This window comes from Solanum verrucosum, unplaced genomic scaffold (assembly GCF_900185275.1).
Source record: "Solanum verrucosum unplaced genomic scaffold, falcon-dt-bn FXZP01000009.1, whole genome shotgun sequence".
NCBI lineage: Eukaryota > Viridiplantae > Streptophyta > Magnoliopsida > Solanales > Solanaceae > Solanum > Solanum verrucosum.
In genome coordinates, this window is record NW_026020231.1 from 161,268 (window position 1) to 186,741 (window position 25,474).

The 25,474-nt window shown below is 34.0% G+C and overlaps 6 protein-coding genes across 6 annotated transcripts in view; 4 read left to right on the forward strand and 2 right to left on the reverse strand.

The window, feature by feature from the left end:
* The window catches only part of LOC125832105 (rac-like GTP-binding protein 3), a 235,728-nt gene that overhangs the window by 8,986 nt on the left and 201,268 nt on the right, over window positions 1-25,474 (reverse strand). The gene's annotated exons all lie outside the window — the stretch shown is intronic.
* LOC125832083 (probable inactive receptor kinase At2g26730) lies at window positions 6,071-8,616 on the forward strand. The gene is made up of 2 exons (XM_049511221.1): window positions 6,071-7,349; window positions 7,873-8,616. The coding sequence occupies exons 1-2, from the start codon at window positions 6,071-6,073 to the stop codon at window positions 8,451-8,453; spliced, it is 1,860 nt and encodes a 619-aa protein (XP_049367178.1). The 3' UTR covers window positions 8,454-8,616.
* Window positions 11,165-12,188, forward strand: LOC125832095 (RING-H2 finger protein ATL46-like). Its single transcript, XM_049511236.1, has one exon. The coding sequence runs from the start codon at window positions 11,171-11,173 to the stop codon at window positions 12,107-12,109; it is 939 nt and encodes a 312-aa protein (XP_049367193.1). The 5' UTR covers window positions 11,165-11,170; the 3' UTR covers window positions 12,110-12,188.
* Window positions 14,547-15,224, forward strand: LOC125832115 (uncharacterized). The gene has a single exon (XM_049511253.1). It carries the CDS (start codon window positions 14,589-14,591, stop codon window positions 14,973-14,975), a length of 387 nt encoding a protein of 128 aa, XP_049367210.1. The 5' UTR covers window positions 14,547-14,588; the 3' UTR covers window positions 14,976-15,224.
* LOC125832082 (probable cyclic nucleotide-gated ion channel 16) lies at window positions 15,975-21,808 on the reverse strand. The gene is made up of 6 exons (XM_049511220.1): window positions 21,166-21,808; window positions 20,136-20,345; window positions 18,936-19,240; window positions 18,043-18,154; window positions 17,296-17,532; window positions 15,975-16,935 (listed from the first exon to the last, which is right to left on the reverse strand). Exons 1-6 carry the CDS (start codon window positions 21,586-21,588, stop codon window positions 16,183-16,185), a joined length of 2,040 nt encoding a protein of 679 aa, XP_049367177.1. The 5' UTR covers window positions 21,589-21,808; the 3' UTR covers window positions 15,975-16,182.
* Window positions 23,371-24,427, forward strand: LOC125832107 (protein NUCLEAR FUSION DEFECTIVE 2). The gene is made up of 3 exons (XM_049511248.1): window positions 23,371-23,548; window positions 23,638-23,729; window positions 23,834-24,427. Exons 1-3 carry the CDS (start codon window positions 23,483-23,485, stop codon window positions 24,240-24,242), a joined length of 567 nt encoding a protein of 188 aa, XP_049367205.1. The 5' UTR covers window positions 23,371-23,482; the 3' UTR covers window positions 24,243-24,427.

The following is a 25,474-nucleotide window of genomic DNA, read 5'->3' on the forward strand; positions in this document are numbered from 1 at the left end:
GTATGCAATTAGAAATGTTGTTTAAATACATTATTAATGTATATTAGTTAAACGATATTATTTAGTTATATGCATAGCTTTATTAATTTGTTGGATAATTTGTAGTGTTTTAAATTTGCAACCATAATTTAGTTGTTAAGTAAGTGGATTTATGAAGTGCAGGTTCAAATTTCAATATAAATAGAGGCAAAAAGATTGATTTTTATTGGATAAGGTTATTTGATACTTGTGGGGATAAAATTTAAGTGTCAAAATTAATTGTAGTGAGTGCAAATATTGCATGTACATGGAATTAGTTAAAGTGCATGTAAGTTGATTCGGATATTACGATATCACTATAACTCGCTGTTCACTTAAATTGTTCACATGAAATTTGAACATCTTTTAAGCAATAATAAATAAAGTGCGTACAATACACCAAAAATAATCTTTAGCGACAATTGATTAATAACAATAGCTTAATTGTCGTTAAATGTGTATTTTTAAGGACAATTAGCACTCTTTGTTAATGTTTATCAAACCTATAGCAACATTAATTCCAATAACAATCAACTAATGACGATAAAGATTTTTTTTATTTCTTTCTATATTTCATAAGGTTGTGGTAGCTTCCATGCAACAACCGAAGTTAAAAAAAGAACAATGCTTTTGAGTTCAATGGGTAATTTAAAGTGCATCGAGTTAGGTAGTTAAGACTTTATTTTATTGCTTTTATGGTAGTTAGACTCCTTTAGGTTTTTTATTGCCCTAAACTTGTAGGCAATCATTCCTGTAGTTGAGATTAAATGCACAATAGTAATGAGACTGACAATTCTATTTTCCATTTTATGTAGTTTTACAAAAGAGAGTTGTCGTTTCGAGGTTTGGATGAACCACTTTACATCAAATAATTAGCCTCTTCAATTTCTTACTAGGATCTCTAAGCTTGTATTTAAATTTATATAGATTTTTCACGAGTAACAACTAGCTAGTATGTTCTCGAATTTTAAATTTCAACCACAATTATATATTTTTGAGTTCAGCATATTCTCCATTTTCAACCCCTTCTATGGGCAAATGTGGAAATTAGCAAAAAGACGTACAAAAGTCCCACTATATCCTTGTGTTTGAAGGAAACCCAAAAAGGAAAAAGAAAGATGAAAAGCAAGAAAGGGATATAAGAGAAAGGCAGAAAACAAAGAACATGTGAATGAAAAATCAGTAATTTAAAAATAGAGGTGTCAAATAGACGGATTGAATTGAATTTAATTGGGTCAAAATGAGTTGACTTAATAAATAAATTGATAATCAATTTGCTCAAAAGTTACTTAAACTTAAATTAAATGAAATGTATGTTATAACTCAACCCGCACAAATCTTACTAAATTTTAATTTCTTTATTTATTCTTTTATAATTATTCATACCTATAAAACTATGCATTGGTTTGAAATGCATTGAGCATATAAATAAGCAAATTAATAATCAATTCAAATTTAGATAAATTAAATAAATTATATTTTTATCAGCTAATTTTACCGGTCACTGAAAACACAAAATGCTTGGTACATACTTGCACAAAAACAAAGAAGAGCACATGTATATTGCGGTCAAGTGTCACAAGTTTCTAGTGAATGAGTATTCTTGTGGGACCACTATCACTTATTTAGGGGTCTTTTGGTGTGAGAGATAAAAATAAATAGTCATAAAATAAGAAAATAGTGATGGAAATTTTTTTTTGTGTCTTGTTTGATTATCATGTTTGGGATAACTTATTCACCATTTATACCATAGTGATAAGATAAGTTATTTCATATACATGGTGGGATAAGTTATTCCAAAATAATCAATCCTAAAATAACTGGTATATTTAGGACCACTTTCCCATTTAGGACCACTTTCCCACATAAAATCTTGGTATATTTTTGTCACCAACTTATGCACGATCTTTTTTTCTATCCAAACAACCCTAGAAAGATTAATTGTTGATATAAATAAGAAACAATTTTGCATAAAAAGAATTCCTCAGTTATTAAGTTTATTATTATTGTTGTAAGTTTGTATTAAGACGAGATGAATGGTAGATTAGTGAAATGCGATGGCTGGTTTAATTGAACTATTTCTTGTGTTATGTTTTGGGTTAAATTGGATGTTCTTCTTATTAAGGGGTCATTTGGTCCACACACTAGGGTATAGGTATGTAGGATTATAATGTGGGGTTCATTTATTCAACAAAAGATAATAATTAAGAAATTTGTATGCCATGAAAAATAACGTATAAATTGTTATGCGATGAATGTTGATACACAAAATATTATGCAAGGACTATTTTCTTTTATTACTATTTTTCTTGTTATTTCATACTAAAAATATCATATTCTTGTTTTATCTTTCGATAATTTTATCAGGCATAAAATAAAACTTTAAATAGCCTAGTTAAAATAAAAATCTGCATAATTTGAATTCAAAACAAACTAAAATATCTCAACAAACTAATGTATCTATCTAATAGAAATTTAAAATTCAAATTATCCTAAATTTGAGCAACTTATTAAATTAAAAATTAGTGAAGTAAAATTCAATACTCTCTTTTTAGGGAAGACGAGGGAACAAATTAGAGCTATCAAAGAATTAACGCAAACTAAATGATTGTTGTTTTAAGAGTGAGTGGCTATTTCTAGTGATTTGAGGCTAATTTTTCCTAGTCACGCCAACTAAGTATTGCATTAGTTATTGGTTAAGAAAAAGGTGATGTCTAGGCAAAGGTAAATTATTGAGCACTTTTAAGTTGGTGAGAGGTGTCATAAGTAAAGATTAAGCAAAATGATAAAAGTAGGCTTCATTAATGATGCCCAAAATATTTAAAAAGTGCTAAAAGTGATGTTAATTAACTTTGTGCAATAAGACTCTTTCGGTAGACGAAATTGAAACTAAAGTTAGGCCATATTCAATAAATGGAACTTGTAAATTAAATAATGGTCCTTATTATGCTTAGCTTCTAGATCAACTAATTACCAATTTATCATGACTATATTGTAAAGACAAACCTTCCATGGATTAGCTTAAATTAGTACTCTCTTCGTCTCAATTTATGTGACACTTTTCGAATTTCGAGATTCAAAACAAGTCTATCTTTCAGTGTAATTTTTTCATATATCTTTTAAATATTTTGAATTGTCAATTATGGTGATTTACAATACTTTTTATGTAGTTCATAAATATATAAATTTCATTTCAAAAAAAATTGAAGATTCCATGCGCAAATTCCCAGTCAAACTTAAACTTTCTGACTCCCGAAAAAATGAAAAATGCCACATAAGTTGGGACAGAGAGTAGACAATTTAGTTAGGGAAATTGAAGAGATCGACAATCACAAACTATTTTTGTTCCTTCTTTTGGTGTCATGCAATGGAGAAGCAAGAATTTTTATAAGAAAATTCTAAGTACAAAAAGTATACTACTAAGAAGTCAATATATATATATATATATATATATATATTCGTTAAAAAAAATTCTACATGCAATTTTCCTAATGAAGGGGTGTCAATTAAACTCTCTTCGATTTTTTTTTGTTTTCAATACAAATATATGTGAGTGTGTGTGTGTTAGTTTACAAATAAAATAGTAGTGTATATAATTAAACCATTGTGTATACTGTATTTACAATTAAAATTTGTGATGGAGAGATAATTGATAAATACTCGTCTCGTCCTTCATCTTTAATTTGAAGTCTCGAATTCAAATCTTAGAATCAATAGTCATCTTTAATAGAAAACATTTTATCCTCAAAGTGAAATTTTCAAACACAATCTAAATTAATCAAATTACAAAGCTAATACCAAACACCAAAGAAAGGAAGACGACAGGGCCCAATGCATAGTCTTTGTTAGATGGCACACGATCAAATACGGGTCATTTGCACTTTTAGCCTATTTAGTGCTGTTTTTTAATTTATGTCTTTCGTAACAATAATTTCTTTTAGGCATAAGTTTATATTTCTATTTATTGTAATGTAATATTCACAAGTTATATCTGAATATAACTTGATTTTCTTAAAAAATTATGTTGTACTATATACAAGTTTAATTGGTAAGAAACAAAAATTAAAAATTAATTCATTTGAAGGTCAAAACACGCCATTTTATGATGAAATACTTGATCTTTTGGGCCTAATGTACCAAGTCCAGCCCAATTGTTGTTACTGTTCATGTGTTCCTTCCTCATTGTGATTATTTTGTTGAGGTGTTGTAGTTTATGGATGGTGAAAATGAATTGTGGTGGTGGGCATGAGATTTGAGAGAGCTGTCAAGGCATGTGCCATAGCGCACAAATGCCACTTGATCTTTTAATTACTACTCACATGACTCATCACACTACAGATGTCCACTTCAACATAGAATACTGAGGATGTAAACAAAATGTAATTTGAATGGTGACTAATTACCAAATATCATGTTTGTTGTAATTATCATGATTATTTTTGGTTGGAGCTTGACTAACGCTCCATTTTTTCATTGCCAGAGCTCGAACCTGATATGTCTGAGTAAGGAGGAACGACCTGATCCATTACACCACATTGTTGGTGGAGTTTTATGTTATAGATCACCTAACTTGTTTGATGATATAAAAGAACATTTATTTATTTAGAGGAGAAAAGAAATGAAAAGATGTTGCTGTTAAAGTATAGGCCAGGCATATGACATGAGTCGACTTAAGTGTCACACCAAAGCCATCACATGCAAGAGTTTATTACATGAACAATGAATTGACACATGTTGTGCCAGCTGCATTAACACTATAGCACTTTTTATGTCTATATAGCTGTTTCTTTGATTTTGCATGAACCAATTAAAAGCAATTGCTCCAAATCAAGATGGGATCAAAAAAAAGGCTAGGTGGTAATGTAGTCATGAAAACAACAAAGAGATCAAGAATGGGCTATTATCATGTTTTCAATGATAATAATAATATTGATCTTCAACACCAACAAGACAAAGTGATGAAGCTGCAGAGGCTAATCCCAGGAGCTAGCCAATTGCCTTCTCATCAATTGCTCCACCAAACTGCTAAATACATTATGCATCTAAGGCTGCAAATCCATGCCTTGCAAGCTCTTGTTCTCTCCATAAACACATCATCATGAAGCCAATTTTGTAATTCTTTAATTTCTCATCTTGATTGAACCTTTTATGGTTTTTTGGATTTTTGGGATATAGGCAGATGTAACTTCTATAGGGGCTAAGTATTGCTGAACCCAATTAATTTTGTTTTTGAGGGTTATGATCATTCTTTTTTGTAGTTTTAGGACATGCATTAATCACTTTTATGTTCAATTGTAATTCAAACTAGCTTTTGCTGAATACCAATTTGTTTTTTTGTTTTTCATATACAATGGTTGTTTTGAATGTTATGATTCAAAACTTCTCTGTTTTTCTTATATATATACCAGTAATATAGCCTGTTTCAGAATGTGAGATTATCAACTAAAACCAATATGGACTCACGCTTCTATTAGGTGTAATTGAATACTTTAAAATGTTACTTCCTTTCAATTTGTTTGGCTAGATTTGGAGTACGAGGATCAAACAAGAATTTTTCACCTTACATATAGCGAATTTCGACGAAGTTTTGAACAGTTTGAAACAGTAGTATCTAGCTTAGAATTTTATACACATTGTTCTTCTGAAGGTCATAGAATAATGTAGTTTTGGAATTTTAGAGTGATGTATAAAAAAGGACCATTTGGAACATTCTTAATATATCTGTAGCAGTATATCCAAATAGAAACTAATTTAGAAGGAGAAATCATGCAAATCTTTGACAGTTTTGCCGGCATAGCTCTTCAATATTTTAATGCCTTTTTCTCCTTCAGTCACCATTTTTGTTACATCTATCTGTTTTTTTGTTCTGCACTACATTGACCTTGTCTTAGCATAATGAGCCAATTGGCCGTTTTAGCTTTAGCTATATCTTATTTCATAAATCATAGTACTACTTTGTTAACATTTTGCTTGTTGCAGATAGACAATTACCCAATCATTTTATGAATTTACGTGGTGAAGAAGCAAAGATTTTAACTTCTTCACACGAGCAATGATTCCGAGTACAAGATGGGTAATCATGAGTATTATCTTTCAGATGTTGCTAGTACTTGCAGGTTCAGAGACTCTGGAAGTGAGACGAGCATTAGTTAAGTTTATGAACAAGATATCACTTGGGAACATTTCAAAAGAAGTAAACTTTGGATGGGATTTATCATCTGATCCATGTACCAACAAATGGGAAGGGATAACTTGTGATTCAAGAAACCAACATGTAAAAAATATTGTTCTTGATCAGAAGAATCTCACTGGAATTCTTGATGCTTCTTTTGTCTGTGAGGCTACTTCCCTTGCTGTACTGAGCTTGAACGAAAACGAAATTGTAGGAACATTACCTCAAGAAATATCAAACTGCAGACGTCTCACACATTTGTATCTGCGTGGCAACAAATTATCAAGCAACTTACCAAGCTCTCTTTCGCGGTTGAGCAATTTGAAAAGGTTTGTAATTTCAGGCAATGCCTTCTCGGGGCAGATACCAGATATGTCAAGAATCTCAGGGCTGATAACTTTTTTGGCTGAAAGAAATCAGCTAACAGGGCAGATACCAGAATTTGATTTTTCCAATCTTGTAGAATTCAATGTCTCATACAATAATTTAACTGGTCCAATTCCTGATGTCAAGGGCCAGTTTAGTTCCAGCTGTTTTTTGGGTAATCCCGGATTATGTGGAGTGCCATTGCCAAGCATATGTCCACCCTCGCCACCTCCACCTCCCCATCCAGTTGCTAAGGAGAAAAAAGTTTCATACTTTATTTATCTTGGCTATGCTATTCTTGGGCTGATTATCATACTTCTACTTGTATGGAAGCTTTTTAAGTGCATAAGGAAGAAAAAGAGCAATAGTACTCCAATGGATCACAACAAGACTATTAGCTCTTCTGGTGTTACAAAGACTCCTAAAAATAGGTCAGAATATTCAATAACATCTAGTCCCGAAAACTCTATGCTCTCAGCATCATTTGAAATCCTTTCAAGTCCTCTGGCTAATAAACTGAGATTCGAGGATTTGCTTCGAGCTCCAGCTGAATTGATTAGGAAAGGAAAACATGGAAGTGTTTACAAGGTCAATGTTGATGGAGTGACATTGGTAGTAAAGAGGATCAGTGGTTGGAATATTTCGAAAGACGATTTCAAGAAGAGGATGCAGAGAATACATAGAATGAAGCATCATCATGTATTGCCCCTTGTTGCCTTCTATAGTTCCAAACAAGAGAAGCTAACAGTTTACAAGTACCAACAGAATGGCAGTCTATTCAAGCATCTCCATTGTAAGTTTTATTAGCGCAAACTTGATTATTCTCACTTGAATTTCAAGCCATAGAATGATACATGAGTAATAGGCCTTCCTGTAAGAACTATCAAGAATTGATATCAGTAAAGGAATATGTTAGATAGAGCTATAGTCAATTTCCAGATCCAGGGTCTAGCTAAGTCAAAATCTTTTAAGTATTTTGTCGGTCTACATTTCTCTGACTCTCCAAAATGTTGCCACACCTGTGTCAGATCCTCCAATAATGCATTAATTTTGGAGGATCCGACACGCACCTGTCTGACATTTTTGAAAAGTCTGAGTAACATAGTTGTCGGTTGATGAAGTAAGAAAGAAACTATAGTAATTAGTATTATTAGTTTGGGTAGCGAGATAAGTGATCTGATTGTATCAATATCTTTTTCTCCGTCAGTGAATAGAACTTAAAACTCTTAAAAATAATCAAGTAGTAACTAGTTTGTCTATTATACTTTGAGAATGAACATGGAAAGGTAAAGTTACTGCATAACTGCTCATTTCAGCATCTCAGGGCAGCCAAGTTTTCGAGTGGGCGAGCAGATTAGCTATTGCATCCAGTCTTGCAGAAGCCTTAGCTTTTATGCATGAAGGCCTTCAGAATGATGATATTCCTCATGGAAACATGAAATCCACCAACATTCTGCTGAATGATGACATGGAAGCCTGTATCGGCGAGTATGGTCTAATGCCCAACAATCAAGACCAGTCATTTGTTGCTCAAAGTGATCATAGCATCAGAGAAGATGATTCAGTTGCAATTACTGCACGTAACGCCTTCAATATGGATGTTTATAGTTTTGGAGTGATTCTTCTTGAATTGCTCACAGGGAAGCCTGTTCAGGCTAGTGGATATGATTTGTCTAGGTGGGTAAATTCAGTAGTTAGAGCGGAATGGACTGGTGAAGTTTTCGACAAGTCCCTTATTACAGAGGGTGCAAATGAAGAAAGAATGATCAATCTGTTGCATGTAGCTCTCAAATGCATAAATACATCACCAGATGCAAGGCCTAACATGAAGGAAGTTGCTTTCATCATCAATTCTATCAAGGAAGATGAAGAGAAATCCGTGTCCGCGTTCAGCTAACAAATCAAACACAGGGCTCCAATCCAAAGGCCTGGATACAAAATTTCCTATTTATACTTTTCTTGTTTGGACAAATGCTCTATCATTTGATTTGGCTACAGAGCTTCACAAATCACTCTGGTAAATTGTTAAGAACAAATATTCTTTTGCTTTCTTGTGTTTATTCAGGATGACATGAGACGATTCGATTGATCTGATACATGATAAGGTAAATTGTTAAGAACAAAAATACTTTTTCAATTAAGATTTTATCAAAGTTATAAGAGAAGCTCAAATCATGGAGTCTACATCCTTTTCAAAACTTGAAATTTTTTTGGCTTTCTATAGCACATCACTAATATATTTTAACACTAGTTATTTGCATTAAGTTTAACAGTTGTCCTGTAGAATTACAAATCAGATATGTGTGAAATGTGAATCACTCACTGGACATGGAATCTGGCTAGATTGAGAGCAAATATTTCCACAACTACTCAGCTCATAAGTCATTATTTTGTGAACTGTTTCTTCTAGTTCTAGATAACCTAATGACCTTTGAAAATTTCCAGTAAGACTTGGGGCCATTTGGAGATGATTTTAAATTGTAATTTGAAATCGCTGATTTGAAGTTGAAATTTTGTATGGACTTCCCCACAATTATGAAAAACTACCAAAACTTTTTCCAACTCTTATACAATCTTATCAAATAAGCAAATCACAGTTCATAAACAAGGTATATATCCTAAGGTGTCACATATCTACAGACTACATATTTCTTTTACAAATACACATAATATAGTAACTAACTATTCTTTTATTAATTTTTTCAAGTGGTACAAACGATCTCTTTACGTCAAGCATTACTTTTTATTTTTCCTTACAAAATTTAACATGACAAGTCTTTTCAATAAAAAAAATAAAACTTGACATCAAGTTTTATATTATTTTTAAAAAAAAAACTGAATTCATAACTTGGAATTTAAAATCCTATTCATTTACCTTTGAAAATTAGTAATTTCAAATTTAAGTTGAAGTTTTGTACATATTTTCATTTTAAAAAATTTGATTTCGATTCAAAATTTCAAATTTGAACCTCAATATCTATGGCCAAATGCGTACTTAATTATACCTTAAAATGGTTATTGAACTATCATCAATCTTGTCAAAGAAACATCACCATATTTTCTATTGGGCAAGTAGAACAAACATGAAAAGCAGACAGTTTTCCAACAACTTTTAATCTGTCACATAGATTAAGTAGCAGTTGCCCCACAATCAACATCTTCAATGATTCTATTGCTTAACAAATATCCCATGCGCTTCCTTGTCCATCATATATCAAAAGTCAATTCAGGTTAAACGCGAATCTAAATAAGTCGGGCTAGTAAAGTTTCAAATGGTTAAAACAAAAGTTGAAGAAATCTTTATTATTATTATTTGCCAACTGAACAGTGTTGTCCTTTTTTTTCTTCCCCTCTATCACGGGACCATCATTGAGAAAGTGCGACAAAAATACATAATTAAGGCCAAAGTTTTATAATATGGCAAGTAGACCTACAAGGAAGAGTATAAAACTTGCTTGACAATGAGGCAATATAGAAGAAAATAATATATATTTTCTATAGTGACAAATGGACATAAATAGCCGGCTACCAAAATAATAACCAATTAATATATATTTTTGATACAAAATAATATATATTTAACTAAGGAATGTAATTATTTCTAACTGACTCACCAAATTTGTAACTTTGGCTTAAAATAATACGTATACACCTATACGAAAAGTAGTGGACCAAACTATTATGCCATGTTTTCTTTGTGGGGCTTGACTTATATTTGTCAAACTTAAAGATGGGAAAAAAAGCAATATGAACGGGAGATTTCTTAATCATTAATTGCAATGATTTAGTATCATTTTAACTACCCATTTGTTAATTAATTTTAATTTAGAAAAACTAGTTTTTGTTACAAGGTTGCGTGATGAATGCACCTTCAAATATACTACTAAAATGAAAGTAGTAGAAACATTAATTAGTTCCTAACAAACCAAACAAATTGACTTCACAATGAAACTACTCTCCGGTCTCAATTATTACGATTCACTCTCTTTATAATATTTATTTATTAAGTAATCACACAAATATTTATAATTTATTTTAGATCATAAATTTTAAAAATCTTTTTTTTATATTAAATTTGACGTTAAATCAAATTATATTACATCAATTGAGACGTAGACATAGACGGAGGTAGTATTATGTAGTGTTTCAATTAATCCACGAGGGACAATGTTGTCCAGGGAATAAGATAATTGTATCCACAAAATACACAAAAAGGACGCAGTGACAAAGACATATGTGGCAATGTTTGAAAAAGTCACTTTATGTCATAAACTGCTCTGCCTTCATATTCTGAGAAGTATTGTCATCTTTGCCTTTCATTTTTTCTTCTGTTTTTCCCACATCTATGCACACTATTGACAAGTAACTTATCAAATCACTTGTGTTTGGCCACATCTTCTTCTTCTGCACCACATATCAAATCTCATATACTGTTCTGAGGTAGGTCACCTGCAATTTTTTTTTTTATTCCTTCTCTTCTGTTAGATAAAGGGTAGTCTTAAAATTCTCCATTTTATATTCTTTAGCAAATTTCTTGGAAGAAAAAAAAAGATTTGGTTTTTACCCTTTTTTGAGCTCTTTCTCTCCATTTTCAAGAATATAAAATTTTTATCCATGAGCAGAATCAGTCCAATTGTCCTATGGGGAATTGTAATTATTGCTATTGTGTTCTTTGTGTTTGGTCTTCTTCATCTTCTTCTTAGGTGTTGTTTAAAGATTTCATCTTTTTCATCAATTTCTGAATCTAATAGATTCCCTGAATCATCTGGTTCTCAAGTTATTCAAAGGCAACTTCAACAGCTATTTCGTCAGCATGATTCTGGTTTAGACCAAGTTATCATTGATACTCTGCCTCTGTTTCTCTATAAAGATATTAAAGGCCTAAAGGAGCCATTTGATTGTGCTGTTTGTTTATGTGAATTTTCAGAACATGATAAGCTCAGATTGCTCCCTTTTTGTAGCCATGCTTTTCATATTCATTGTATAGACACATGGTTACTGTCAAACTCAACTTGTCCTCTATGTAGAGGCATTATTAGTTCCACAGTTTCTATGGGAAATCCCTTATTGGGCTCAATCGAATCAAGAGAACAATGGAGTTTCCATTTGGAAGATGGAATTGCAAATGATGAAAAGCCGGACAATGTTGGAGAAATGAGAGTATTTTCTGTTCGATTAGGTAAATTGAAGAGTCTAAATGAAGGGGCCGAAAATCATGAAGACAAAAGTACTCAAGGGGAAATCATCAGCTGTAATTTAGATGCAAGGAGATGTTTCTCCATGGGTTCATTTCAATATGTTGTTGGTGATTCAGAGTTACAAATCGCGTTGCCTAATGTGAAGATTCTAAAAGCTAAGTGTGAGAACACTATTTTTGGGGCTAATGCAGAAGGAAAAAAGATCAGTGCTAGGACTAAAGGTGAGAGCTTTTCTGTTTCAAAGATTTGGCTTTGGTCCAAGAAAGGCAAATTCTCAAATTCTTCAGAAATAAATATTGGTGGACCTTCTGTTAATATTGATATACCAATGACTAAAACAACACAATTTGTGTAAACTTGTATTGAAAAATTTGTATTGCTTTTAGCATAGTTCTGAGATATACATCAAATGCCCACATACTCTTCTCTATTCCTTTTTTGGGGGATTTTAACTGAACGGGAATATAATACGTTTACGATGCATTCATTTTCGCTGTTCTTGTTGAAAGCTATATGCATTCACAACCTCCGATGTACAGAAGTTCTCCCTTCATTAATTGGATCAGGGCTTGCATATCAGTCGGTTCGTTTCGATTTTGAAGTTTATCGGTTTGATTCATTGATTATCAATTTGTAGACATGCTAAGATATTGACATATCGGTTTAATAGTTAAAATTTGACACACAAAAAAAAATCTTTGAAAATCACTTAGAAATAAGGTGACAAACCAAATGAACCATGCACATGAGTTTGCAAATTGCATTTTGCTCAAAAGTAAATATTTTACATTGTAGAATAACCAAGAGTTTGAAACATCCAGCAATAAAAGTAAGAAACTAAATTTTAAGTCAAGGACTTTATATATAAAATAATATAAATATAATTATTGAATTTACTATAGGGATATGGTTAACCTATTAAGAAAAAACATTAAGAACCGATAACCCAATAAAAAAAAAATCAAAATCGTTAAATTTATGACCTATTACTAATAAAATAATTACTTTTTTTTCTATTCGACTTTGAATGGCGTAAATGGGATAGAAAATGTTTCCACTACAATGTGAATGAAGCCCACAGGCCCTGAAGTATCTTTTGCACCAAAAAAATGACGGAATCAAAACAGGCCTTCCTAACGAGCCCAAAAGATCATATATATACACATGGCCTTATCTATAAAACAAGGGAAAATTACGCGGTTAAGCAAACTTATACTATTTAATTACTCATCATAGCTATAGTTTGCTATAATTACCACTCACGACTAACATTATACATTAATTACGCGGGCTGACTTCGAGTTTGTATAATTAGTCATTTTTGTATATGTATAATTCGTCAGAATATACAAATGCATATGTATAATATACAATTATCTAACCTATATACATATACAATTCACCTCTCTTCCACTCTCTGCCCTCTCTCGCTCGCCTCTCTCCTCTCTCTCCCAATCTCGCTCGCCTCTCTCCTCCATCTCCCAATCTCGCTTGCTATATATACAATTATCTAACATATATACATATACAATTCACCTCTTTGCCCTCTCTCTCTCTCTCGCCTCTCTCCTCCCTCTCCCAATCTCGCTCGCCTCTCTCCTCCCTCTCCCAACCTCGCTTGCCTCTCTCCTTCCTCTCCCAATCTCTCTTGCCATATATACAAATATATATGTATAATATACAATTATCTTAACCTATATACATATACAATTCACCTTTCTCCACTCTTTGCCCCCTCTCTCTCCCAGTCTCGCTCGCCTCTCTCCTCCATATAACATGTAGCTACGAATTGTAATTATCAAACTATAGCTATGGAAAGTAATTAGACTATTTTTGAGTGGCTATATGTGAAAGTTCCCCTATATAACTAAAGCTTTTAAAGGAAAGTTTGTACATTAATATTTTTAAAAATCATTTTAAATAGAGTACTAATAGTTTATTTAAAATTATATATTTGTTTTTAAATTTTACCTTTTATTCTTTTATAATTCTCACATATTTCTCGTTCTTTACTCCACACTTGAAATTTTATCATGGAGGTGACTTCCTTTTCCGTTTTCCTTTTTTTTTTTTTTTGATATTCGAACTTCACTTGTATTATCGAAAAATGGCTAAAAATGTCTCCCCTACCCAAATCCCACTTTTTGTGAGACTACTAGATATATTTTTATTATTGTTGTTCTTTGAAACTGGATCGAAATTTGGTCTTCCCTTAAGTGGACGGCAGAATCCTTCATTGTCACGGATCACTGAGGAGAGTGTGAGTTCCTTATAAAGTCCTATTTGTCTAAAATATGTTTAATTTATGCTTCAAGCAGAATCCTTCATGGTCACGGATCACTGAGGAGAGTGTGAGTTCCTTATAAAGTCCTATTTGTCTAAAATATGTTTAATTTATGCTTCAATACCTTAAAATGAAATATCTCTAGTTTTCACCAGTGTCTCATTCTTACCGTTGTTTGACTTGAATCATCTTTTTTTTGGCCTACTTAAAATATCTAAATGCATGGTACACAAAAGTATTCCGTGTTCACGAGGAGCCAGAAGGGCCACAATTGTGATTTTAAAGACAAAAGCCTTGAACAATAAAGACCTCCCAAAATCTTGGCCCAAACATGAATACCTAATATCTGTGATGCAACATCGTTATCATCAAAAGGGCAAAAAGTGTAAAATGGAAAGGGAAAGCCAAGTTGAACAAATAAAAAAAGTGTAGCCACGTAATCAATCTTATCCTAATTTTCACATGTCTTTACATACTTCTTCAACGGTTCAATCAAAACATTCACTATAATCATCAAAATCATTTCTATTTTCTCTCTATAGCATCAACAATGGCAACTTCATTTTCCTGTTTTTGTTCTGCTCCAGTTCAATCATCTGTTAATCGGGTAAACCCCGATTTGACCCGTCAAAAACCAACTTCCGGGTCATCCTCAGCCAGATGGTGGACCCCACTCTTTGGTTGGTCCTCTGAACCGGACTATATCGATTCCGGTTCCAGCAGCAGCGCGATCAGAACCGGGCCGGTGAGGGAGATTTCGGGTTTAAAATCGGATCCAGAAACGGGTCGTTGCAGATCCAAGTTTCAGCCGGGAGGTTTCACGGAAGATAAGGCGAAAGAGCTAAGGAGAAAGACGATGCAGAGCTCTAATTTCCATGACATCATGTACCATTCTGCAATTGCGTCTCGTCTTGCGTCGGATGTTTCCGGTCGGTGACATAATCGCCGGCGAGTTAGGTGGTCGGATTTGTTGGTCCTTTTTTTTGCTGCCAAATCAATCTGTCGACTTGAAAATTGTCTATTTTCTTTTCTTTCTAGTTTTTATGTAATAAAGATGTGATGATGATTTCGAGGATTTTCCGTGGATTGTTTATCTTTGTATTATTGCTTGATGGATGCCAACGTATGATGTAATTCTTATATCTTTAAGATGGTTATGGAATGTAGATTACTATTGCCAGAAAAATTCCAGATCTTGAATTATTTTGCATATATCCTGTAAATTATTAGAAATAGTTTAAATATATCTTTCATTATAATACTTTTTGGTCTCAAAATATACTTGATGGAGTCAAATCCACCAAGATCCGTTTAATCATTTCTTCCCCTATTGAGCTCTGTTCTTTCTCTTGTATGTGACGTAGACAATCTAACCTAATGCAAGCATTAGTAGTTGAGTCTGATGCATTTGGTTCATTACTTAAAGTTCATCTCTGGAAATTGTTAGATCTATTCTTTTATTGTTCAATGAGACAACAATGGCATTGAGATGATTTGGGTCTCTGTGCAGGGGAAGGATAACTGCCGGCCCGGTGTCATTCAATCCCAACAAATGTCTGATGGGCTGCTCTAATTAAACCAACTCACTTTTGTATAATTTAAACATCGTAAAGGTACAGATCCTGTTAACCAAAATGTATAACGAATTTGTGTTACATATCTAGAAACAAAAACCAAATTACAACTTATTCTCACTGAACGTAATGTTTTGGTCGGATATTAACCTGATACTGAGCGGCTGTGCATAACTTGGGTCGCAGAGCTAATTATATGAGAAAACACAAGATTGTGGTGACAAGACTTGGAATGATTCTCAAGTCTGATATGCAATAGAACACTATAGAATAAGTCAATTCAAATTTCATCTATAACAACTTCTTGGATTGATTTATCAATCAAATAATATTCAGACTGTAACTGTTCATTGGTAACAGTGATTTACATGAAACCATTTGGGTGTAACTAAAAGTGCCCATGGGGTTTAAAGCTAGCGGTCAGTTTACATTTGTGAAGTAGTTAACCACTGCACTAGTATTTAGTGGCGCATGGGTTGGAATAAATGGTTTCTTTTGTATAACAAGAAACAGGGCAATAAGCAACCTACCTACTAACTCTAACTCCAACCCAAAACCAGAACTGGCGCTTCAATGACTAGGATCATCAGAAAAATCAGGCTCGTCAGGCTTAAAAAGTTTGGGCATGCGTAAGCTGGATTCACCAGTGTCCACACGCGCCACCTTGCCTCTTCTGGTATTAGCAGCAAATCTTGATGCCAATATTGTAGCTCCAAGTTGCTGAGTACTGCTTTCTGTTGCCTGATCCGGAGCATTACCACCAGCTACAGGATATTCGCGACCATAATCATCATCTTGGTCCATCCCTCCCCTGTAGTACAAGCTCTCTTCTCTTGATAATTCTTCCCCTAGTATTTTCCTCCTATGGCGTCTCCATGCAGCTTGTATGTAGCAAGCTCCCCATGTCCTCCATTGGTGTGAGTAGTACCGGAATGCATGTTGTAGTTTCTTACTATGGAGGCGTCTGAACTGGTTTGCAACAAACTTGAGCTTTTCAGCTCTAAGTGCAAATGCTTCAACTTCTGTAAGGCATTTCACTGTTCGAGTTGAAGATGGAAGATTAAGATTTGGGTTAGGCACCAAGGCCCATGTTAGCAATTCTTCACCACAAAAATCACCGGGATTTAGCGTAATGGAGTTGAAGAACCCTGACCTTCCTCCATTGGTTGTTGAACTCTCAAGTTGACCTCTAATTATGAAAAGCATCTCATTTACTGGATCTCCTTCGCGAACAATAAACGTGTCTTTTGTGTTCAATGATGAAACAAGGCATTCGCATATTGCATCCAAAAGCTGATCATCCATCTGGGAGAAGAAGGGGACCTGAAAAATTCAGAGAGATGTTACCAAATAGAAGAACCATATGGAAATGTTTAAAGTTCAAAACAGATGGTTGATCCAATTGAAATCAGTAGAAAGGAAGATTTTCGCTATCCCCTTTCACAACTTGGACTCTTAAAACCTGCTATGTAGATTTCGTTATCCCTGGTGCTACTTTATTGCCTGGTGCAAAAAAATGGGTGCAATGAAGGGAGTAAAGCTGGACCTACCTCAAAAATAGAATCTCTCTACAGAAAGTTACACTACAAAGTAATTAGTCAACAAAACAAGATAGCTCCTTAACAAACTGCACGGCTCCGAATGGATCGAAATGTGTTCACAATAATGAGACAAAAAACTTACACGACGAACAAGTGCCAGGCAGAGGTGCCTTTGAATCTGACGCCTTAAATCCAAGGGTAAGGAAAGCAAAATTTCTTCTTCCTCTACACCTCTTGTAGCTAACCATTTATATTGAACAAACCGACGAACACGATCCTGCAGATCTTCAGGTAGCTGACGGTGCCTCATCCACTCCTCAGTGTCCCTTCTTTTAACTCTCCATTGTTCAAGTCTTGCTGTCATGGATTGTAGATAGCTCTTCACAAAATACAATAGTAGAAACAGTGTCACTTGCGAATAAAACAAAATATTCATTTCCAATGAAATAGTGCCGCCTTTGCCCTGGCCCCCACTCCCCAAAAGAAAGAAAAAAATCCCTTCCTGTGGACATAACCTGGATCCTTATTAGATGAATAAGTACACAAGTCACTAGCAATGAATTCCTAAAACTGACCATTTTCAGTCAGTAGCCATAGTTGCAACCTCAACTCAAATAAGTAACTAGTGTAATGCTTTACACTGGTCATCCACAAGAAACTTCAGCTTTATTAAGTTGTTCAAAAAGATAATAAAGAAAAACGTGTATTTAAACTATGTCATTGTCTACCATTTCAGTATCCTTCCACCTAGTTAAAAACTATGTGATTTCTTTCCATCTGTCCAAACCATGGTGGACAGAGTTACCCAATACCTATGCGGGTGGGAGGTGCCCGGACATGACGGTTATAAAAATACACATTCCGATTTAGTCTTTCACATGGATATTACCTGCATGTTGCCTATCAGCAGTGCAAAGAAGACCAAACCCAGAAGACAAATAAGACTAGAAAGGAGCGTCTCGACAATGTTAGTGCTGGTAGTAATACTTTGTGCATATGAACTGCAAATGAAGAGATTGAAGAATCCATTAAGCATAATCTAAATGAAATGCAAAAAGAAATACTTTTATAATAAATATCTCTACTACTTTTACAAGTTCGTATAATATAAAAGAGGAAATATTTCATGCCACATTGAAGACTCCTTTCTTTTTTCTCAGAAGGAGTTAAAATTGTGGTCCAATACTTCAACCTGATGACATGAGCAAAGTTAAAGTTGCAACTAAGATGGTTAAAATTGAAGAGAGAAAAAACTAATAATTAACAGTCCAGTATCAGAATGGATATGGAAGACCAAACCTGCTGACTAAGTCGAGCTTCTCTTCAGGGTATTGTCTATTGATGGTTAAGAATTATATGATTGTGTACACAGTATGACAAATATTCTTCTTCTGCAACATTCATTTAGATGAATGCACAACTCTGATATTAAGTCCTGCTCCAACTTTAAAAACAAGTTTTCGAAGATGAAAAATTTGCTTTACAGTTTACTGATAACAATTAAAATAAATCTTTCTGAGGAGAGAAAGTTGTTGGCTGACTCACGAGGACTAGTTCCTGAGGGACTTATCTCTTTCATCTAGTCAACAGAAAACACAAACAACTTTCGAGCCCCGACTTACAATATACCCCCATGTCGTTTGCTAAGTATCTTTTTACCACTTGATAAGAATTTATGGAGGAGACAAAGTTCATTATATAGAGAGTTTTTACATTGAAATGCAGACTATCTTCTACATAACTTATTGAAAACAATTAAGAGAGAGACCACCAAGAGAATACCTTAAGCTCTTTAAACCCCACCATAGGCAGTAAAAATATCGATCAAAGAAGCCAGCAGATGTAACTCTTTCAGTATTTGCATCACCAAACATTCCAAACTCAAAGGTTATATCGCGTGTAGCATCGCAACTGTTGAATACCTCAGTGGTCTCTGACCACTCCTGACGCCCAGGTTTATTAAGTGATGAGCAATCAAGGTAGTCTTTATTACAATCGGGAGAACCCTTTTTCTTCTTCACGCACTCATCCTTCCAGCATGAAAAATGCCTCTCAATAGACATCAGATACCATATAGCTCCTAAAACCTGCACTGACAATTGAAAACTCTGATTAATCACTGTGAACTAATTAATCTCCAATGAACTAAAAATTAATCTCAATAAGGTAATAGTTATGTCATGGCTCATAACAACATCACAGAGTTTATTAAATCAATAACAATGAAAAAGTCATCTTCGAAACATAGGAAAGTTATGCTGCTTATTAGTTTCTTCACTTTCTCCTCTCTTTGCTAAAGCACAATCAGCAACTACAACAGGCCACATCACAGTCAAATTTCATGCAAACGCAAATGTATTTGTAGCTACTACCACGAAAACTATTGCAATATCTGTAACCACCTAACACCCACTTACTACACCAGATGGAACTGACTTCCTGATTCACTGAAAAGACTAAAAGTATGGACACCCTAGTGTCATTATCCTTCAATTATCAGCAGGACCTTTTTTTAAGGCGTAACTCATGTAAATATTCCAACAGCATTGGCGGTGAGCCTGAAAGGCGAGGGCCAGGCACTGAATCACTTTAATATGTGTTCCTCCTTTCTCCATTCTGAACTTGTCTCTTTTTCTAATCGATCAATTCTCATTCACTTTCATACACCAAAATATGCTGATTCTCCCCCTGCATGCTAGTATGTGCTAGTGTCACCTTTAACCTGTCTTAAATAAGTTAAGTCTTGTTTATGGGTACCTAAATTAGCTACAGTTGAGTGAAGCAGCATATGATTTATATACTGACTTTAGCTTAATCTCTTGTTCACATCTCGTACACTGTACTTTCTAAAAAGAATGTTCCTTTTAGGATTGTCATCTGAGAGGTAATGATGAACAAAATAAGGATTTGAGTTTAGAAAAGGAGGAGCCTTTTGCATGGTTTTGATAAAAGAAAAAAATAATCAGAGACTTCAGAACTTACATGACTTGCTAGCAAATATAAGAGAAGATTGTATGCGGCACCAGACCAAGCTGTCTTTGCCACAACACCTGTATTCTTAATAATCTTTGAATTTAAGGGGAAAATGACCAACAATCTCGGCACATACTGAAGCATAATGATCAAAGAGATGGAATGATTAGCATGAGAGGGTGATGAGCCATTCAATGGCATTATAAACCAAATAACAATCTGCAAAACCAAAAACATGACAAAGTTACTATTCATCATACCCCCTAAACATTCTTTTCCCATAAGAAGTTCACAAAAACTGAGGGCATCATTACAAAATTGAGTTCAGTCATCAAAACCAACATAATGAGAGAATATTTCACAGAAAGAAAATGTTGGGTGTGCAAACAAACAGTGTCATGTTGGTTGCTGAAATGAAAAAGTAGCTATTTAGAAGGTGTAGAGATAATCTTAATGGTGTGAGGCCTTTTTGGAGAAGACCGTGTGGGCTTTGCCTAAAGCAGATAGTGTCAGCACCATGTTAAGAATACCTTTCAACAACTAGTTTCGGGGCTAATGGTTAGGCGGGACTAGTGTGAAGATGGTGAAGTGATGGCGTAAAACTTGGTTTAGTACCTTCACCCAGCCAAGGTAGCTTGGAGACGCTCACATACAAGAAGAAGCTAGCCTCTGGACTTCGGTGGCTATAAATACTTGGATGATATAGGTGGCACACAATGCATCTCTACATAAGTCCATGAGGTGATGGCACATGTGGAAGTTGGTTCGGAGGCTTTTTGATTAACTTAGTTCTAGGAGGAGATTGTTGGGGTACGAATTTTAAAGAAAAGGAAGCTACATATAAGATGTAGCTTCATAATATGGGGCTTTCGATGGGAAAAGCAATATCTTTAGGGGGTGGCTTAGCCCAACAGAACCCTGTGACTATGGATGGATTCATTCAAATGCTAATCATGGATATATTTAACCAACATAAAAATATAACATTACAAACAAATTACTATTATGATTACAAAGAAACTATGAATAATGCACTGACTTGTGGGAGTGGGAGGGCAGCAGCAACATCAATGACAAAGGCGTTTTTTAAGTAACGAATAGCGATCAAGCGTCTATCCATGACCAGCTCACCCTTGCCAAAAACCCGAGTTTTTTTGGAAACAAAAGCTGTACGGAATTTCAAATAGATCTGAAAGCAGGCGAAGCAATCAACCATTAGGCGAAAGACTATTATGGCGTAACCCAATAGATTGTCGGTGCCCATACAGGTATCGATAATAATAGGAAGCAACAAAAACAGAGGATCCACAAAGAGACCGACGAAGGAAGTGAAGAGGAAAATGTGGTTCCATCTGCCAACGAATTCGCCATTTGGATCATGAATCTGCTTCCAGAAGGGCTTTTGCTGGTCGTAAATCAGGGAATTCTTGAAGCGGTTGAGATGCTCCAGCAGAGAATTCATTTTTGAACACAGAAACCCTAGGACACAAGAATGATGGCCATGGAGATTTGAGTATGTTAATGATTGGAGAAGAAAACGGAGAGTGATTCATTTTGATGTGTGCAAGTTAGTTTAAGCGCGCCAAAATCACTACTGCTCGTGCGTATATATAGCTTTGCTTATTTTTCCCATCCCTCACTTTTCACTTTTCTTATTCAAATTCAAATTAGCTCAACAATTAAAAGAACCAAATAACGCTTTTATCAAATCAAATTTAATTAGTTAGTAATAAAAAGTGATAGGAGTAATCATTATATCTCTTCATATTCTAGACGATTGGAAGTATGAGTCTTTAAAACGAATAATAATTAGAAAATGATGTAAATACTTGATGTTGGAACGTCATTATTGAATTGGAGTATACTAGTTGTTTTCAATAATTAGAAAATGCTTAAATCATAATTTCGATTTATATTTATGAAAAAATTCAATTTTAATTTTTAAATATTTTCTTTTTTTACTTTGAAAAGAGATACTACTCTCTTTGTTTGTCATATTTTGACTTGACATATAGTTTAAGAAAATAAAAATAAAAATTGAATCTTGTAATAATAAAGTAAAGATATGTCAAATTTACAAAAAATATAGTATGATCTTAAACATGCAAGTTGTAATTAAAAAGTTATTAAAAGAAAAAAAAACTTTTTGAATAGAATAAAATGACAAAAAAAAAATTAAAAGGAGAGAGTAATATATTTTCAAAAATTTAGTACTCCTTCTTAGGGTGTTCACGGGTCGGTTTGGATCAGTTATTGGTCAAAACAAAAACCAAAATCAAACCAACTTAATCGGTTTTAAAATTATCAAAATCAAACCAAATCAAACCAAATATAATATACATTTATCGGTTTGGTGGTTATTGGTTTCGGTTTGGTTTGGTTCGGCTATTAACCATACACATAAATAAAATAAACAATTCATTCAAAATGTGAAAAAAGTGACAACAATCCATTCAAAACGAAAAAATAGTTAGAATGACTTAAATTACTGAACTTTCGATCACTAAATTTACTATCAATAAAACTTTTAAATTCACTATATTGGCCTAGAGACAATAACATTTTTAATCCCACAAAAAATTGTCATAGACACTCATATACATGAAATCAATAAGATAAATGTTTTCATCTTGGACATTTTTGCTTTCAATAAGTAAATTATAAATAAATTTTAATGAAAATATATGTAAGATCTTTAAAGTTGTTTATAAAAACAATATATTAAGTATGTATATTAATAAAATATATGTATATAATTCATCAGTTCGGTTATTTTTTTGATTTTTTCGAATAAAACCATAATCAAACCAAATACTATTAGTTTTCAAAAATCTCAAACCAAACCAAATCAAACCCAAATAAAATCGATTTTATTTTATCGATTTGGTTCGATTTTTCGGTTTGAATCGATTTTTATCCAAACCGTGAACACCCCTACAGTCCTTCTATTCCATATTAACTTAATTTTTGAGGTTTTTTATTTGTTCAAAATAATTGAATTATTCAAAGTTTAAGTGGGATGTTTGAATTTTTTTTTTATATCTGTCCTTTCATTTATTGAAGTTTTATGTATTCTGGAAAATAAATTGTACAACTTATAAAATTATATTTATAATTTCACATAAAGTAATAGTGAAAATTATGGTTTAAAGTATGCCTTGAAATTATTTTCTTAATAGTTGTGCATTGTGTCACAAGTTCAGTTAATATGAAATAAAGTAATTTTCATAACCAAACAGTTCCTTAGTGAAGTGGATTTGCCCCTGTTTTTTTACCCCGCATGTCACCCCACTAGCGACCATCCATCGACTCAGCTTTACTTTGTCGCCATCAACGAGATACAGTTCGCCGGAATCATGTGCCATCTCCGGCAATTCATTTGCTTCATCTTACTTGCTTTCGCTCTCTACACTTCTCTTCAGGTAAAACCATCATAAAAAAGTGAACAATACAGTCGGCTTTTGCTTGTTGTAATGTTAAACCCTAACTTATTTGATACCATTCTTTACAGGCTCAGGTTCAGGCTCAGGAAAATCTCTCCTTAACAACCAGACCCACTTCCCCTTTCTCGATCTCACTCGAAACCCTTCAAAATCAAATCCAGTAAATTTCTCCGACTGATTTTATTATTTTTTTAGTTGTTCCGTTTAGTTAACCAAATCCTGGTTGAAGTTTGAGTTTCTGCGTATAAATACGTTTGCATTTAGGTACACATTTCAGGATGTGGAGTTACTACGACGTGCCCTGACGCATGCATCATACTCAGGAGAGAACAACAGAGCTTTGAGCGTTTTGGGAGAGAAGGTAATTGAAGGTTCGGTGTCTCTGCAATTGCTTAGCAAGGACATCGATATATCACCCAAGGATCTCAGCCGGGTTATTATGGATCTGTCTTCCAATGTGGTGACATCATGCGCTGCTGACGGAGGGCGCTTAGGTTTGCAGAAGATAATCAGGGTTTCTAGGAAGACCAATTCGTCGGCTCCTGCAGTGGTTTGTGGTGCTTTCCGGGCAATGTTCGGAGCAATTGCGATTGACAAGAGTAACTTGGACAGTGCGGGGAAGGTATTCTTGACAATTCATGGGAAAGGCATGCAGAAAGCTATGGCAATGTAAGTATTCAACCGATGTTGATATATTTCTAGTCAGAGGGAACTTTGTGTATTAGTATGTGTTGAAGAGTATCCACTCTGTTTTTAGCTTTGTATGCGCTGTGTAACTAATTGACTTTGTAAGACTTAAACTATGTTGTGTATCTAAATCATTTGTGTGCACTGCAAGTGAAATCTTTTTCTTTATAACTGAGAAATTCGCAAGGGTCAGTGGTGCATGATGCAAAACACTTTGGCTTGAACCCATGATGTGTGCCTAACACCACAATTCATGTTGCGTTCTAACCACTAGACCAAATCTCCAAGGGCCACTGCAAGTGGAATATCTTTTGAGCAGCAAAACTAGTATACAGATTGACATGAGTCATCTGGGATGATTGCATGCCCACTGTCTAGCAATCTATTATTCAAACAAAATGTTATTTATCTCACAAAGATCATGCAGGCATTATACTTGAGCTTTTAAAGCAGGTATTCTTAAGTGGAAAAAATACATTCTTCTCTGTGTTAATAGTTAGAATGTTTTGGCAGCAAATTCCATTATTCCATATTTGGTAATACCAGCAGTAGTTTGACATGGATTTTTCCCTGTGGTCACAAGATTTGTCTAAGTAAATGAATATCGTCTTTCCTATTAATTTTCCAATTTATCATATTTAGTTTTGCTTTTTTCCAACTAATCTGGTCAATCAATATGTGTGTTGTACCTATGTTTCATTATTTTGATCATTTCGTAGATCTGGCTTTTATTACTATGTGAATCACTGAAAATGACTGGGCTCTGTGTGGATAATGCGATGAGCAAGAGTTGACATGCACTACTCTATACATACATGAGTTGCCACTTACACTTGATAAATGTTTTTCGATATGTCCTAGCACTACTCTAGTACTCTATTCCAACATGAGTTTCCTTGCCTTCTAATTAAAAAAATCCATTGAGAAGACCGAGGTAACATGAAAAAATCACAATTATTGTTGAACACATTTCATACTCAAAGGTGTTCTCTGCTAATGCACTATTTTGTTCAAGCAGATCATAAAGTTTATGGTGAGTCAATGGGCAATCATTTTTCTGATAGCAATAGCCGATAGGGACAGCTTGTAACATGTTACTACTAGTTTATTTGAGTTAGATAGCAGTTGATTACCATATTTGTGGGCAAATTATGTCTATGTGTCGAGACTTCATGGGAGCTTTTGCTAGCTCGGGAAGTAAGTATAGAAATGTCTTGT